The following is a 15,918-nucleotide window of genomic DNA, read 5'->3' on the forward strand; positions in this document are numbered from 1 at the left end:
ATTTTAAATAAGTTGCCTGTGAAGGAACCTGTACTAAGACATAGAGCAAATGTATCTTGTCTTTGGACAGAATTTATAGTTGCGAATGCCAAAAGTTACATTTTGCTTTGCAGAGAGTTGTGGGATATGTGGGATATAATCTCTTGACCTAAGTGAGCAATGTGGAGAGAACTGTAATATAATTTGGTTAACATAACTGCCCACATGCTGAGTATAACATGATATTAATATGGTATGCCCTGTGCCTAATCTATGTGTGCTGGCTAACAAGATCTGCAAGAAGGAACTCTGAAACAAAGGAACTTTGAAATAAATAAGCCTATGACCTGAGGGACAGACACATACACAGAGTGGTGGGCGGGGGCAGATTGTCCAAGAGGCAGAAGTTGTAGGTTGCAGCCTGTCTCATAGGTTCAATGATGGGGGATGGGGCACCAAAGCCCAGTCAGACTGGTTCAGAGAAGGGTTACTGGGATGACCCGGGGAATGGAGACCCTATTTTATGAGAGAAGACTAGAAGAGCTTGTGCTAGGCTAAACAAGCCAGGAAGGCTGAGAGGATATGACTGCTCTCTATAAATATATGAGGGGTTAAGCACTAGGGAGGCAGAAGAGCTATTTAAGCTAAAAGACAATGTGGCACAAAAAGAAATTAGTATAAACAGGCCCTGATTAAATTCAGGCTAGAAATTAGGCTTCTAATGACCAGAAAACTGAGGTTGTGGAACAGTCTTCCAATAGGAGCAATGGGGACAAACCACCTAACTAGTTTTAAAGTGGAGCTTGTGGCACCTTTGAGACTAACAGAAGTACTGGGAGCATAAGCTTTCATGGGTAAGAACCTCACTTCTTCAGATGCAAGAAAGAAACTATACTTGCATCTGAAGAAGTGAGGTTCTTACCCACGAAAGCTTATGCTCCCAGTACTTCTGTTAGTCTCAAAGGTGCCACAGGACCCTCTGTTGCTTTTTACAGATTCAGACTAACACGGCTACCCCTCTGATACTTGAAAGTGGAGCTTGATAAAGTTTATGAATGGGATTATCTGACTGGGTTGCCTGCACCCAGGAAGTCCCTTCCAGTCAGGGTGACCAGATAGCAAGTGTGAAAAATCAGGACGGGGGTGGGAGGTAATAGGAACCTATATAAGACATGCTATGTCTTATGTTCCAGACTGACAAACTGGCAAGGAAGGGCTAAGTTTAGCTTAGCCAATGTTTTTAGGCTTTTGTTGTTTTAACCCTTTTCTCTGTTATGTTCCCATGGCCAAATAACACATGTTCTGAAGAGGCTGTCCTGAGTCACTGCAATTGCATACAGGTCACAACCTCCCAAACTAAGTCTATAGCAGGACCAAACACTGCTGGATGTGCCAGGGTAATATAGCTGGTGAACAGTGGGTGTTGTAAGCCTCATCAGTCCAGTTTAAAAGTGGAGTGAAGCACAGGATTTCACTCACAAAAAGAGGCCGATCTAAGCCTGTCACTTGGAAAGGATGCCCACTGAGAGGGCAAAGGTACAGCTCACCTCTAAACCATAATACTCCTTCATTGATATTGTTGGAAAGGAGCTGCACACATCAATAGCAGGATTGCTTTCTACCTGCTTTGATTTCCATCTCCCTATATGTTCCTCAATTTCATTTCCCATTCAGTGGTTGAGAGCGGACACTAAGACCACTATTTTTAAGTGGGTATTTTCCTGCTTAAAGAGGTTACTGTGTAGTTTACAATCCTCTAGATGGGATTATTATCATTACTATTATTATTAGAGGTGGTTGCCAGTGCTTCCTGAACAGCATCACTAACATACACCAACAGTCCTGACTCACATTCTAGAACGGGGTCTCAAAGTCAAATGGCCACGAGGACTAGTGCATTGGCCCAAGGGCCGCATCACTGCCACCCCCGCTCGCTGCCCCTGACCCCACCCCCACTCCACCGCTTCCATGAGGCCCCGCTCCTGCCCAGTCTCTTCTCCACCTCCTCCTCCAAGCGGTTTTAATAAAATATATTAACTCAGTAAAGCCTCCCCCCCACTGCACTGGGCTGCACCACCACTCAACCCCTGCTCTGCCTCTTCCAGGGGTGGCAGGTTTGTAGAAATTTTGGTGGTGCCCAGAACCTAATCCCCCCAAACTCCGCCCTCCCCCCCACCTAACACTCTGGGAGGGAGTTTGGATGGGGGAGGGGGTCTAGGGTGCAGACTCTAGAATGGAGTTTTGGGATAGGAAGGGGTGCAGGGGTGAGGGCTGTAGATGAGGGGTTTGGGGCATTGGAGAGGCTCAGGACTAGGGCAGACGGTCAGCCTGCCCTGGCCCTAGTGAGGGGGGCACTAGGCCCCTGTGGCAGCAGGTGATGCCAGAAGCCGACAGCGGGAGTGGAGTCAGCATGAGGAAGAGGAAATTATAGGGTGTTGGGGACAGGGAAGGACCCCTCCCCCATCCCACAGTCTGACCTAAAAAGCTCAGTCAGTGGAAAGTTGCTTCTTCTCTTACCCATTCACTGAACCCACACTAAAATCCAGAGAATCACCTGCAGCAAAATACATGAGTGGTACAAGCATCTGTTTATAATATACAGTAAATACATTTAAAAATATTAATGTTTGAAAGGCAAGATATTTTATGCATTAAGAATTCTACCTACGAAGTTTTTCTGTTTTCAGACATGCTACCTTTATAATCCTTCTTCCCTTTTACTACACCATAAAAAAAAAAAAAATCAAATGCAGTCTTATTTTATTTCAGCACAGTAATCTGTAAAACACATTTCGCTCAAGAATTGCAGTTTCTATAGAATCATAGAATATCAGGGTTGGAAGGGACCTCAGGAGGTCATCTAGTCCAACCCCCTGCTCAAAGCAGGACCAAAGCAGGACTATAAAGGATAGTCCCCTCATTTCCTCAACACAGACAGGGTGCAATTATAAAGAAGCTTTGCATTACAAAGCTTACTCTCAGCATTGCTTTTAGGAGTGTTTAAACCATTTCCCACCCCCCATTTAATATTCTTTGAACAACCTTAAAAGGCCCTCAACAGCAGCCAGTGACTGGGCCTTCTTGTTTGCCACACCAGAATACTAGTATTCAAATGCTCTTCCCTCTTAGCCAACCTTGATCTAATAATTGTCAGAGTTTCAAAACAGAGAGACCTCCATATAATATACAATTAAAAAAAAAATCAGAAATATTGGAGGAAGGTGGAAAAAGGATTGAGCAAACCTCTCCCCTGTGAAGATGCTATTTTTTTATTACACAGTGAAATCTAGAAATGTCTTATTTTAAAGGGATCATTGCAGAGTTAGCCCTTCCAAATGCAAGAGAGCCAGAGTGGGTGATCTGGCAGAGTAGACATGAGAAATTTAATGAAGTGACAAGTCACACCACAGTGAGAAGGCACAGGCTATAGTGATATTCTTTGCAGCTAGAAAGAGTGCGCTATGCATTTATACTTCCCTCATCTGTATGTTGTTTGTAAGCACTGGTATGTGTCACAGATAGGTCAAAATAAAACGGATCAGATGAAACAGTCGCTCCCGGTATAGGAGAAAATAGTTTACACAAAGCAAGTGTATAAAATTTAAATCATAAAAAAATATTGTGTTTACATCACCAAATGGTGATTATACTGTAAAAACCTTGAGTCTTTTATGTTCTTATAAGCACTGTAATATGTATGGAAGCCAAACCACAGAATTAAAAAAAAAGTTGTAAACAAGATTTAATTTATTTTCTGTATGGTAAATTCCTCCATATAACCCTGTCTGTCCATGAAACAGGTCATGGAAACAACTTTTAACATCAGGAATTGGGATTCATACATGTTCCACAGTCTGATTTGCCTGAAAATATGTAAATTGAGACATTTATTATACACACTAAACCAACACAATTAAAGTTATATTAAGTCAAGCAATAATTAGGAAAAGGATTTTATTTTGACAAACAAAGTGATGTGAATCACCACAAATATTAGTTTACTATTAAAAAAATATATATAGTTATACACTATATATTTTCAATAAATGAAATATTGACATATTACTGCAATTTGAGGATTTTGGGAGACCACCTAGTACATAAAACAGATGTAACTTAAATGTTTCTTGTAACTCATACTTCTGTATAAAGAAGTACTTTAGAAGATGTAGAATTCCATATGTTCTTGTTTTTTAACTTGATTTTCAGTTTATGAACGAAGCCCCAATATCTTTGAATTTCCTTAAAATCACAAGTCAATAGTTCCTTTTGCTTTGAACTTCTTTGCAGAACGCTCACTTGCTCTAAGCTGGAACTTGCTACCATAGATGTGGGAAATAAAGCCATCAACCTCCAGGCTAAATACATTGTTAATCTTGGGAATAACTGAAAGAGAAGTTGAAGAGGGAACAAAAACAAAACCAAAAAAACCCGATCAGTAATGTATTGTAAATCTCTGTCCTTCAAGGTTCTGGTACTTTGGCATGACTAAGTTTTCAAAGGCCCTTCTTCAAGAATTCCAACGTTTAAAAGCATCCAATGTTTTGAAACATCCTATTAGTATGTCGCAAAGAGCATCAGAAGTGACAATCAGATCATCAAGAACAATCTGCTTCTGGTATCTCTTTTGCTATTTTCATGAAGCCAATCTGTTCTGGTGAGAATTCTGTTCAACAAGAACATGGCTGCATGATTTGTATTAATAAGTACTATGCAGCCTACACTGCCACTTAGGCTTACAAAGAAAGCATCAGATGAATAATGTGCAAAAGTAATATTTCTGACTACTCAAAATGTGAAAGGTACAGAAAACTTGTACTACATACCTTTTAATTTATCTTCTTTAGTGATAATTTTGAAAATATGCTTCATTTCCTGTAGAATAATTCCTGTGATCCCAACATAAGAGGGACATTTTGATTTAGTTACTAAAAAAAAATAAAAAAATAAAAAACAAACAGATGTATCAGTGGAAGAATTTGCAAATGAAAATGATCTATATTGTAGCTTCATAATTTTAAAAGATAGCTTATAGTAATTCAGAATAAATATACCTAATTCTGCTATGAAGTCAAACTAATACTAGTAGCAATCACATAGCTATTGGTGGCTGTGCATATTAACAACAAATTCTAACAAAGGAGGGTTTCCACAAGTACTTAAATGAAGCATTGGGGTTGAGTCTGGGAAGGGGAATAAGTCAAATAATAATTTGGTCTCAATATGTGACCCCAAAGTAGATAATATTTGGAGAGTTTACAAAAGTACTAAGACTACAGAAATAGCAGTTAAATGTGTGTTTGTGGCAGAAGTTAAGGGAAAGGAAAATGTAGGTTTAGAAACAAAGTGTAGGGTGATTGTTACCCCATAGGGCTTTGAAAGAAGCCTTCAAAAAAAGAATGGAAAAAGTAATACCTGTAACAATAGCTCCATGGAGATCAGCTTTTAGCAATTTGGCCTGAATCATCTGTGGTTGTCTTAAAACAAAACAAAAAAACATTTAAAAAAAAATCTGTATTTACAATAAATGTCTGTGGTATTAAAGTCAGTACACTTTTGTATTTATAAAAATATAGAAATACATGCTTGTTTGAAAGATAATTTTGCATAATGTTTTTAAAAAGACTATTATATTACCATAAGTATAAACAATCTAGACCCTACATGTTTTTAAATAAACTGAACTTACGCATCTGGTCTGAGTCCATTACACAGATCCCTGATGTACTGTTTCCAGAGTTCATGTAATGGTTGAAACAACTCATATCTACAATAGTCAGCAAGAGACAAAAAAAAGATTATATGGTATCTTTTCAGAAGGTTGTATGATACAACATGACAGCTTAACTACTAACCAATCTATACTTTACATACAAAGTTAGAACTTGTTTCTTTGAGTATCTCATGAAGTTATTAGCTATACAACATTCCAAGCTGTAAGATTACTTACTCTAAAAAGAGGTTTCTAATGTACATCACATAAGATGCTGTATTTTACGTCCCGAGAAACTCCTACTCTTGTATTCTCTGTCTACTTCAATTCCCAACTATGGTGCAAAGAGGATGCATTTTAATAAAATCATTTCATGCACTGTTGGATACTAAGTCTGGTCACTATCAGGGACCTGTGGCTCCATATAGTAATTTGATACTGACTTCTCACCATATTTAGATTTACAAAACACAAATGTCAGTGCTATTCACAATATACAGTAGACATCTATAAAATAAAAAATGAAGAACTGTCCTCGCATGGCCAAATGTCATAAGCAGCACAGAACTGACCTAACTCAACAAAATATTAGGAGTACTAATTAATAACTGTTCGCACCAAAACATACATGTTGCTGCACGTACACTGCTTTCAACAACCTTTCAACCTTTACTAATAAGTCACAAAAAGAAAGCCTTTTAAGTTCTTACTTTTGCTGTTCTGGTTTAACTTCAAAGAGCCGCATTTCTCTCCTCTGCTTTGCAGAAAACCCTTTAGTTTTCTTCCTTTTTTCCTTTTTCCTTCTTCTAGCACAATGCTCAAGAACTACAGCTTTTCGGGTTAGCTTATCCTGGATGGCTTCATCTTTCAGTCGTGGCATACTACGCTTCAGAAAGGCATTTACAAAAGCTTCGGCCTCTTTTGATCCTTGAGGCTCCAAAATAAAAGTTGTTAAAGTTAAGAATATCACTGACTAGTATCTCATCAGTAGTTGATACCACTGATCTTAAATACATGTTAATGTACCATGAAAAACTGATAATATTCTAGATACTTAAGTCAATTGTATTTCCATGAAACATTTCCACACTGACCCACCAAAGTGCCTCAAAATCCTTAACTGAGGGGACTAACTCTAGAGTTGTGATGGTAGTTTAGTTTCCATGGCCATTCCATCATCCTTTTATCTGAGAAGGCTAAATGGGTGCCATATTAGTGCTCACTGTGACTATATTTTGTGACATGGAAGACTATTCATTAGACATTAGCTATGAGAAGAAAATGATTGCACAGAGGCTTGCGTACAACAGATTGGCTTCACTTATTTGAACTGAGTCAGCTTAAAGAAGTAGGGCCCTACCAAATTCACGGCCATGAAAAACACGTCACGGGCCGTGAAATCTGGTGTTTTGTGTGCTTTTTAATCCTACACTATACAGATTTCACAGGGGAGACCAGCGTTTCTCAAATTGGGGGCCCTGACCCAGAAGGGAGTTACGGGGCGGTTACAAGGTTATTTTAGGGGGGCGGTAAAGGTATTGCCACCCTTACTGCTGCGTTGCCTTCAGAGCTGGGCAGCTGGAGAACAGCAGCTATTGGCCAGGTGCCCAGCGCTGACGGCAGCGCCCCGCCAGCAGCAGCGCAGACGTAAGGGTGGCAATACCAAACCATGCCTTACGTCTGCACTGCTGCTTTCAGAGCTGGGTAGCCAAAAAGTGGCAGCTGCTGACTGAGGGCCCAGCTCTGCAGGCAGCAGTGCAAAACTAAGCTCCCAGCCAGCAGCCACCTCTCTCCAGTTGCCCAGCTCTGAAGGCAGTGCCGCCATCAGCAGCAGTAAGGGTAGCAATACTGCAATCCCCCCTACAATAACCTTGTGACACCCCCCCACACATACACAACTCCTTTTTGGATCAGGGCCCCTACAATTACACCACTGTGAAATTTCAGATTTAAATAGCTGAAATCATGAAATTTACAATTTTAAAAATCCTATGACCATGATATTGACCAAACGGACCTTGAATTTGGTAGGACCTACAAATAAGCTATCAGTAATCAGACAAATCTGACTTTGTTAATGACTTAACAGGTGACTTAAAGCAAAAGAGTTCATATGCTACTAAAAATTCTGCTCTCTCCAGTTCCAAACTCACTCTTAAGAGCAAACATTCCCATTTTCATGCAAACATCCTAATAATTGTAAAAAGAAAAATACAGATAAGACAGCAATTTGTGCAGGAAGAGTGTTGTCCAAGTTTCTCCCCTGAACGCTCCACAGATTTTAAAGAAACAATTTCAAACAGAAACCATTATTTTCAGAGATATGTAACACAGCTGCTTCAAGCTCTATCTGCTTGAAAGTTTCCACGTAAACATAAAACATATATATACACATACATACATACACACAATGTATAGAAAAGAAAAAAAAAATTAGGGTCCCGCATCTGTGTTGAGAACCATTGTCTCTAATTGGGCTCAACATAGGTGCAGGGTCTTGCCTGCATAGATCAAGTTGAAGCTCTGAGGCCCTGAGAATGAACACGTTGCATCCAAAGAAGTGGGCTGTAGTCCACGAAAGCTTATGCTCTAATAAATTTGTTAGTCTCTAAGGTGCCACAAGTACTCCTGTTCTTTTTGCGGATACAGACTAACACGGCTGCTACTCTGAAACACGTTGTTAAAAAAACTTTGTGGAAAAATAGTTTAAAAAATTCTAAATACCATCTTGAATCACATGCAGTCAGGTTTCTGAGTCTGTGATTTTAAACTGGCTCATAACTCTAAAATGATCAAAATGTCTTTTGCTAGGCCAAAGTAGAAACAATATTTAGTGCTTGCTGAATGGTGCTGGCCAAAACGCCAAGACTAGAATTCAATTCTAACATTATCTTGATTAACCTCCCTGTAGGAGATGAAAATTATCCTGACCAAGGTTTTAGATCAAATGGACAATTTGAAGAAGAAACAAACAGCATTAACTCACGTTACCAGCTGCAAACGAGATGCGGATTGTATATGCACAGTCCAGCTCTCACATTGTCTATATTAGCAGCTAACAGTTAAAGTAGCGGATACCTGGAGATCCAATAGCTTTGCAGCCTGCGGCGGTAGCTTACTGTAAATCACACCTGGAACACACAGGAACACACGGCCCTGTTAGCAGCGGCACCCCCTTTCCCCACACCAGCTTAGCGAGTCTGCCCCGCTGGGGGCCAACAGCTGACGCTTCCGAGGGCGGCGAAGGCCGCCGCCGCCTCCCGCGCGCCCTGTACAATCCCCGGGCACCTAGCGGGGCTCGAAGGGCGCCGGGGTCTGACCGGGCTGCGACCCGCCCCCAGCCCATGCCCGAGGGCGGCAGAGAGCACGGGGCCAAGGGTTGCGCGGTCCGGGGACAGGGACACCCCCCGCGAGCACCGCCGGGGCGGCGCTGAGCAATGCCGCTCGCCCCTCAGCGGAGCGCGGCTGAAGGCAAACGGGGGCGGAGGGGGGTTAACCCCTCGGCGCACTGTACTGACACACGCGGCGAGCCCGCGGAGCGGCCGCTGTCTGTCCCAGGTACCGCTCGGAGCCGGGCGGAGGGACACCGGCCCACGTGACTGGGGGCGAGAACGGGGCTAGAGAACCCGCTCAATGGACCAGCCCCCCGCGCACTTACTCTCCATCTTGGTAACGAGGCAGCGCTTCCGGCTCCTACCGATGAAGTCAAGACGCTGCGACTGAACCCGGGGGCGGCCCGACGCGCGTCAAAGCCCGTCTCCGAAAGGAACGCGCATGCGTAGCAGCTAGGAGGCGGGGCCGCACCAAGTGGTGCGCGCGCACAAACATCCGCGAGGAGTTCACACCCTGCAGCGCAACAGCCTCGCTGGGGGCTTTGTCCCTTCGGCCAACACAAGCCAAGCGCATGCGCCCGTGTATCTCGACCTATCCCCACCCACTTGGCGCGCATGCGCTGCAACCTAGGAGCCGGCGGTTACTGCAGGAGGGCGCATACGCGTTGATCTGGGCTGAACGGGCTTTCGGAGAAGGGCGCATGCGCAACAGTCCCGCCCTGAAAGGCCCGAGGTTAAGGGAGGAGGTGGAGCGGGGCGGGGCCCCTGACTGGTGCTGCCTCTCGTGGCGAGGCGGGGCAGTACAGCCTCGCCCGCCGGCCGGCACTCTGCCCAGCCAACCCCGATGCTGCTGCAGCCCCATGAGCCGGGGAAGTGCGAGACTGGCGGGCAGAAGCCCTGAGATGTTGGTTACCAGGGAGGTTGCCCTGCCCGAGCTGAGCGAGGTGCATCGCAGCCCCAAGCTCGCAGGACTCCAGCAGCAGCAGGGCTGGATTAACGCAGGGGCTGCAGCCCAGGGTCTCGGGAAGAGGGGACACCCACAAAAATAAATCCATCATTATATACAATTCAGTGGTCACCAACCCGTTGATCGAGATCAACTGGTCGATCCCGGAGCCTCTGCCAGTCGATCGCAAGCTCTGGGCTGCTAAAAGTCCAGCGGCACAGCAGGGCTCAGGCAGGCTGCCTGCCGTGGCCTCATGCTGCTCCCACTGCCGGCACGTCTCTGCCGCCCCTGGCGGTGCTGGGAGGCAGCACGTACGCTGCCCCCAGCACTGTCCCTGCAGCTCCCATTGGCCAGTTCCTGGCCAACGGGAGCTACGGGGGCAGCGCTTGCGGGCGCGGGCAGCACACAGAGACATGCTGCCCTCCTCCCCCCCAGGAGCGCGCAGAGACGTGCCTGAGCCCTGCTGCGCCACCGGCCGGGAGCCTCCTGTGGTAAGTGCCTCCCGGCCGGAGCCTACACCTCGCCCCCCTCCTGCACCCCAACTCCCAGGCCAGAATCCCCTTCTGCACCAAACTCCCTCCCAGAGCCCTCACCCGCTCCTGCATTCCAACACTCTGCCCCAGGTTGCAGCCCCCTCCTGCACCCAAACTCCCTCCCAGAAAGAAACTAATATAACAGCTGTTCTAAGGTAAGAAGTAGGCTATTTTGAATTAACTTAACTATATTCTACATGTTTTAAGACTGAAATGTAACCACAGAACAGCTTTATGTTCATTAAAAGGCAAGTTTACTGTAGCATTAATAGCCTCGATGCCATAATTGTGACAATTTTGTTTTAAATTAGGAAAAAGACTTGTATACAGGGGCCGCACACAATCTAATAACCCTGGGCCTACAGGAGAATTCATCTGGCGCTGCTGCAGGGGCTTCGAGAATAACTCCCAACAGCAACAGCATGGCATTACAATCTGGACAGGAGGCAACCCCCAATCTTCGCCAAGACACCCAGTCTCATCCCAACCCCGCCAACACACCATTGGCACCACCCGTACATACACTGTCACCCAGCCCCTCACCAACACACCCAGTGTCACCCAGCCCTCTGCCAACAACATCCACTGTTAGCTAGCCTCTCATCAATACACCCGGTGTCACCCAGCCCTGTGCCAATACACCCAGTTAGCCAGCCCCTCACCAATACACCCAGTGTCACCAAACCCTACACCCACACATCCACTCTCACTAACCCCCACCCATATACTCAGTGTCAGCCCACCACTCACCCATGCACCCAGTGCCAGCCTAGCTTCTCACTAATACACCTAGTGCCAGCCCCTGCACTCACCAATACAGCCACTGTTCACCCACCCACTCACTAGTACAGCAACTGTCAGCCCACTTACTCACCCGTTCAGCTACTGATAGCCCCCCCCAATACCTCCCTCCTTTCCCTACTCCAGACCTTAACCTCCCAATGCTACCCTGTCCCAATAATTTAAGCTTTCTCATACCAACCCTCCCTGATACCACCTTTTCCCCCGGTACTACTCACTCCCTGATACTACCCCCTTGCCATATCCCCAGTACCCTTCCTGCCTGATACTTCTCTGATATCATCCCTTTGTCAGTACCCCACACTTATCAATACCTCCTTGATGCTTCCCAGTTCCAGTCTCCCTGATTTCACTCACTCCTGATATTAATTCCTGCTTGATACTATCTCCTTCCCAATACCACCCTGAAAACACTCCTCTCCGGTACTATCCCTTTGTCACTACCACATGCTTGGTACCTCTTTGATACTTCCCAATCCCACCCCTTTCCTGATTTCACTCACTCCCTGTTTCTAGCCCCTACCACTATTTTCATCCCTTTGTCCCTAATACCCCCTTGCCAATGCCATCCTCTCCCCGATATCTCCCGGATATCAACCACTCACCAATACTTCCTTGATTTCAGCCATTTGCCTATCTGACCCTGATACCATCCTCTCCTCAGTACTTCACCAATACCATCCCTTCATTCATACCACTCACTCCCTAATACCATTCCCTTACTGATACCTCCCTCATACCACCCTCTGATAACCTCTTGATATCATCCACCTACCAGTGCCACTGCAATACCATCCATTCCCTATATTACCCGCTCTATGTTATGATTTTAACACAATTCTCTCCCCACTACCAACCAGTGTCATCTGTGTTTTGATACCACAGGAGATACTATTCCTATCTTGATATCTACCTGATACCATCCAGTCCCCAGTACCATTCCCTAGTATCACCACCCTGATACCATCCGAACCACCCAGATACTAATAACTCCGCAGTATCCTCCCGATACCCCATACGCCCTGATGCCACAGCTTCCATCCTGGTACATATTCCCTAAACCCTAAAATACTAAATCTACAGAGATTTTGGTTCACTAAAGGAAGAAGAATGCTAAAGTCATGTCACAGGGGTAGAAATGGAGTTGGTGCATAATGAATTGCTCTTTGGTAGAGGAACAGATAGTTATGAGAGATAGTTACTTACTGAGACAGTGTATAAGAAAGATGACTACTCTGTTGAGTGCTATTGTGGGGCTGTAAAGCACTGGCTAGATACCTGATAGCAGTGAATGCAACTGTAAGTTTATGAGTGAAAGCAAGAAATGGGCTGGTGGCGAATTCAAATCCCTATGGAGGTAAATATGGGTATCCACCGAATCATCCTAAATATCTTCCCAGCATTCAGCACCACCACAACAGCAAGCATATCTCTCTAATTTAAAAAGATTTAACTCTTTGAATTATCATCGCTATTAAGAAAAGCTCAATTTTCTGAATGGAAATAAGCACTATAGGTCTTTAGAGCCATATGAGTGCTCCTTCACTGGATTTATGCTGCAGTTCCTGAGGCACTTAAGGGATTAATAGTCAAATCAGCGTGGGCTATGCTGGTGTTGTAAATCCAATGATCCAGGCTAAACTAGTGCCTGGGGAAGACGGTCTCTTCCAGCTGTTCCATGTCTTCATCCTCCAATTTACCTTTAGGTCTAATGTATGAGTGAGGGAGGAATGCATATATGAGTGGGCATGTCCCAACAAAAAAATTCTGAGAAGCAGGAGTTGAAAATTTAATCCAATAAATGTGAGGAAGAATAAGAAAATAAACAGAAAGCATACAAAGAAAGTTTTTGTAGAAAAGGAAGTGCAAGTGGGATTATGGAAATGAAAACCAATAAGTGAAACGTAGACAGAAAAAAATCGAAGTGGAACAATGTGGACATAATTACAATACATTTCCGTCAATACATAGAACCATCAAATGGCTTTCACAAAGCATTTGAAGGGATGAAGTAATTTAGGGGTTTAGAAACAGTTATAGTGATACAACCCCCACCATTATATGGTATAAAGGTGCTTATATTGGTATAATTTATTTCCCCTAAATGTAAGTATATATTTATTATCCTCCCTAAATTTAGGGAAGTAAACTATACCGATAAAAGCACTTTTATACCAGTATAACTTTATACAGTAGGTGGTTGTATTACTTTAACAGTATCTGTTTCTAAACCAATATACTTAAAGCGGTACAAAAACTATGTGTAGTCCAAGTTTAGGGGGTCTTTTGGGGAAATTGCAGATAGATATGGAAGCAATGAAAGGATGACCTAACTGTGCAGAGTCATAAAAAGGGGGGAGAGTGGCTTCTTCTCTTTTCCATTTCAAAGGGCTAAAATTAGAGGAGCAAAGTGAACAAGTACAATAGTAGATATGAGGTCAAAGTAAGAGGGAACAAAGTTTTGGAAAATAGGAGGGAAATTATCAATTGAATTTGGAGGTGGATGGGAAGCAAATGAAGTTGGTGGATATGTGTAAAACTAGTCTAGGTTATATCAAACCTATATATATTACACTTATGCTAATAGAAGCTGTTACCATAAATAAATATACATAGAGGGAACATATCCAGCTTTTTAAATCTCTCATGACTGATGTCTTTCTGTTTCTCTAGGCCAAATGAAAACAATTTTCTCTGAAATTCTCATGATCTGATTTCCTCCATCTAAATGCCAGTCCTTTTGGCAAATCCTCCATCCAACCTTGTTCACTACCAAACCACCACCATCAGTAGCACTTCTTGGATAAATCAATGGTGTTCTTCTTACCTCAAAGAAATAATTTGGGGATGGATGCATGGCCCAGTCCTCTTCTTCATATCCCTTCCACTTCTCAATTCTCTCAAGAATTTTCCTCCTAGGACCTTCTATCCCTTATTCCTTCTCCTGACATTTCCCCTCAGACTCTCTTCACTGGACAGCAAGTCATCTCTGAGTTTAGTGCACAGGTTGGTTTTGTGCCTGTGTTTCTGGGGCACTTAGGCTGATGATATTATGAACTCTGACTCTCAGCCTAGTACATGCATGGAGTACATTAATAGGAAGCCTGAGGATGTTCACCTGTTTTGTGCAGGAGTCCACCACAATTGCCATAATGTCATTTTTTTTTGTATAATTCACCTGTAGTGTGCCAGGCTCTGCCTTTGACCCTAATATCCTATTAGTATTTCTTACCAGTTTGGTTTCAGATTGTCTCATTTTGCCTTTAAAGCACAGGATATTAAACAGGAATACACGTGGTTAAAAAAAAACAATGTTGCTATCTTGCCCCATTTATTGTGACACTTACAATTTGATTGGTTTCTTAAAACCCCAAGTCCTGGAATTCTGTGAATACATCAGAATCTAAGCTTTCATTCAAAAGAAAAAGTAAGTTACTGGCCCTCATGGTTTTGGAGAAAAGTTTGAACACATGCCTCAAGTGCAATCTAAAGGAAGAAAAGATAAGGCAAATAAGGCAAATACCCAAAGTGCATTTTTAAAAAAATTGCTAGATTTTAAAGCCAATATGATTATTTGCAGGGTCTGACTCATGATTTTTGAAAGCTTGTGGTTGGAAATACTGAAAAAATAAACTCAGCATGAGCCAAATGCACAGTGTAAGGAGTACCTTTTTCACTAGATGGCAGCCTAAGATAAGAATTAAAATGAAAAAGTCTCAGATACCAATTACTGTGGGTCTACCAAAGAGAGACTTTTTATCATGTCTTGCAGGCACCTTTGTTCAAATCTGGCAGCAGTACCTGCTTGCTATTTGAACCATGTAGTGCACCTCATTAAAAGGATTTTGCATATTACACATTTGCAGCTTCTCTCAACACATAGGGGCCAGATTCTCATTTCCACTAAGGCCCCTTTGCACCACTCCAGCTGTGTAAAGGGACAGTCATGAATAACTCACCCAGAGCAGTGTAAAGAAGCCTTAGTAGAAATGGAAATTGGGCCCATAAAAAGCATTTCATTAGTAACAGCCAAGAACCAATAAAATTCCCGTCCAATACCTTAGAGTAGGTTTTAATAAAATATAGACAGAAAAGAAAATCTGATGTTTATCACATTTACAGTATTGAAAATTGTTTGTATGGAGAAGTGTGCTGGACATTCATCTTTGGGAAAAGGGGGTTTTGGAGGGAGATACATTTGCCTGTTTTTCAAGGAAACCAATCATAAGAGCAGAGTTGCGATTGTGAACCCCAATATCCTGTCCCAATTTCAGGGTGAATAATTGGATTTTGCCCACTTGAATTCTTCCTGCAGTTTCATTCAGAAAAGATCATCTTTCTTTTCCGTGTCAAACTGTTGTGTAGCATTTGTTTGCTGTTAAACAATTATTCCTGTAGAGCGGATTAAGTTTGGAGACCCTCTTTACTATATACAGGAACATCACTGCCACACTAGTTTGGTTTTTCACTCAGCGTTTGATGCTATCGAATGGCAACTTCTCAGCTGCCTCCTTTGCTATCAGTGGTGATTTGTTCTGTACATGGCCATTTCCCATCCTATTTGAATTTCCATTCGTTCTCCTGATGAATAACCTGACATGCTGTGACTGCTAT

At 43.3% G+C, this 15,918-nt stretch overlaps 1 protein-coding gene across 3 annotated transcripts; it reads right to left on the reverse strand.

The window, feature by feature from the left end:
* Positions 1-3,696: 3,696 nt before the first annotated feature.
* On the reverse strand, positions 3,697-9,559 carry POP4 (POP4 homolog, ribonuclease P/MRP subunit). 3 transcript variants are annotated; one of them, XM_054049265.1, is made up of 7 exons: positions 9,351-9,559; positions 8,771-8,823; positions 6,403-6,626; positions 5,669-5,746; positions 5,395-5,456; positions 4,806-4,868; positions 3,697-4,365 (listed from the first exon to the last, which is right to left on the reverse strand). In XM_054049265.1, the coding sequence occupies exons 1-7, from the start codon at positions 9,355-9,357 to the stop codon at positions 4,229-4,231; spliced, it is 624 nt and encodes a 207-aa protein (XP_053905240.1). In that variant the 5' UTR covers positions 9,358-9,559; the 3' UTR covers positions 3,697-4,228. The 3 variants fall into 3 exon arrangements, with proteins under 3 accessions (XP_053905240.1, XP_053905239.1, XP_053905241.1); XM_054049264.1 differs by having other exon boundaries at positions 4,806-4,907; positions 9,351-9,555; XM_054049266.1 differs by having other exon boundaries at positions 4,806-4,907; positions 6,403-6,619; positions 9,351-9,382.
* Positions 9,560-15,918: the final 6,359 nt, after the last annotated feature.

This window comes from Malaclemys terrapin, chromosome 14 (assembly GCF_027887155.1).
Source record: "Malaclemys terrapin pileata isolate rMalTer1 chromosome 14, rMalTer1.hap1, whole genome shotgun sequence".
Classification (NCBI taxonomy): domain Eukaryota; kingdom Metazoa; phylum Chordata; order Testudines; family Emydidae; genus Malaclemys; species Malaclemys terrapin.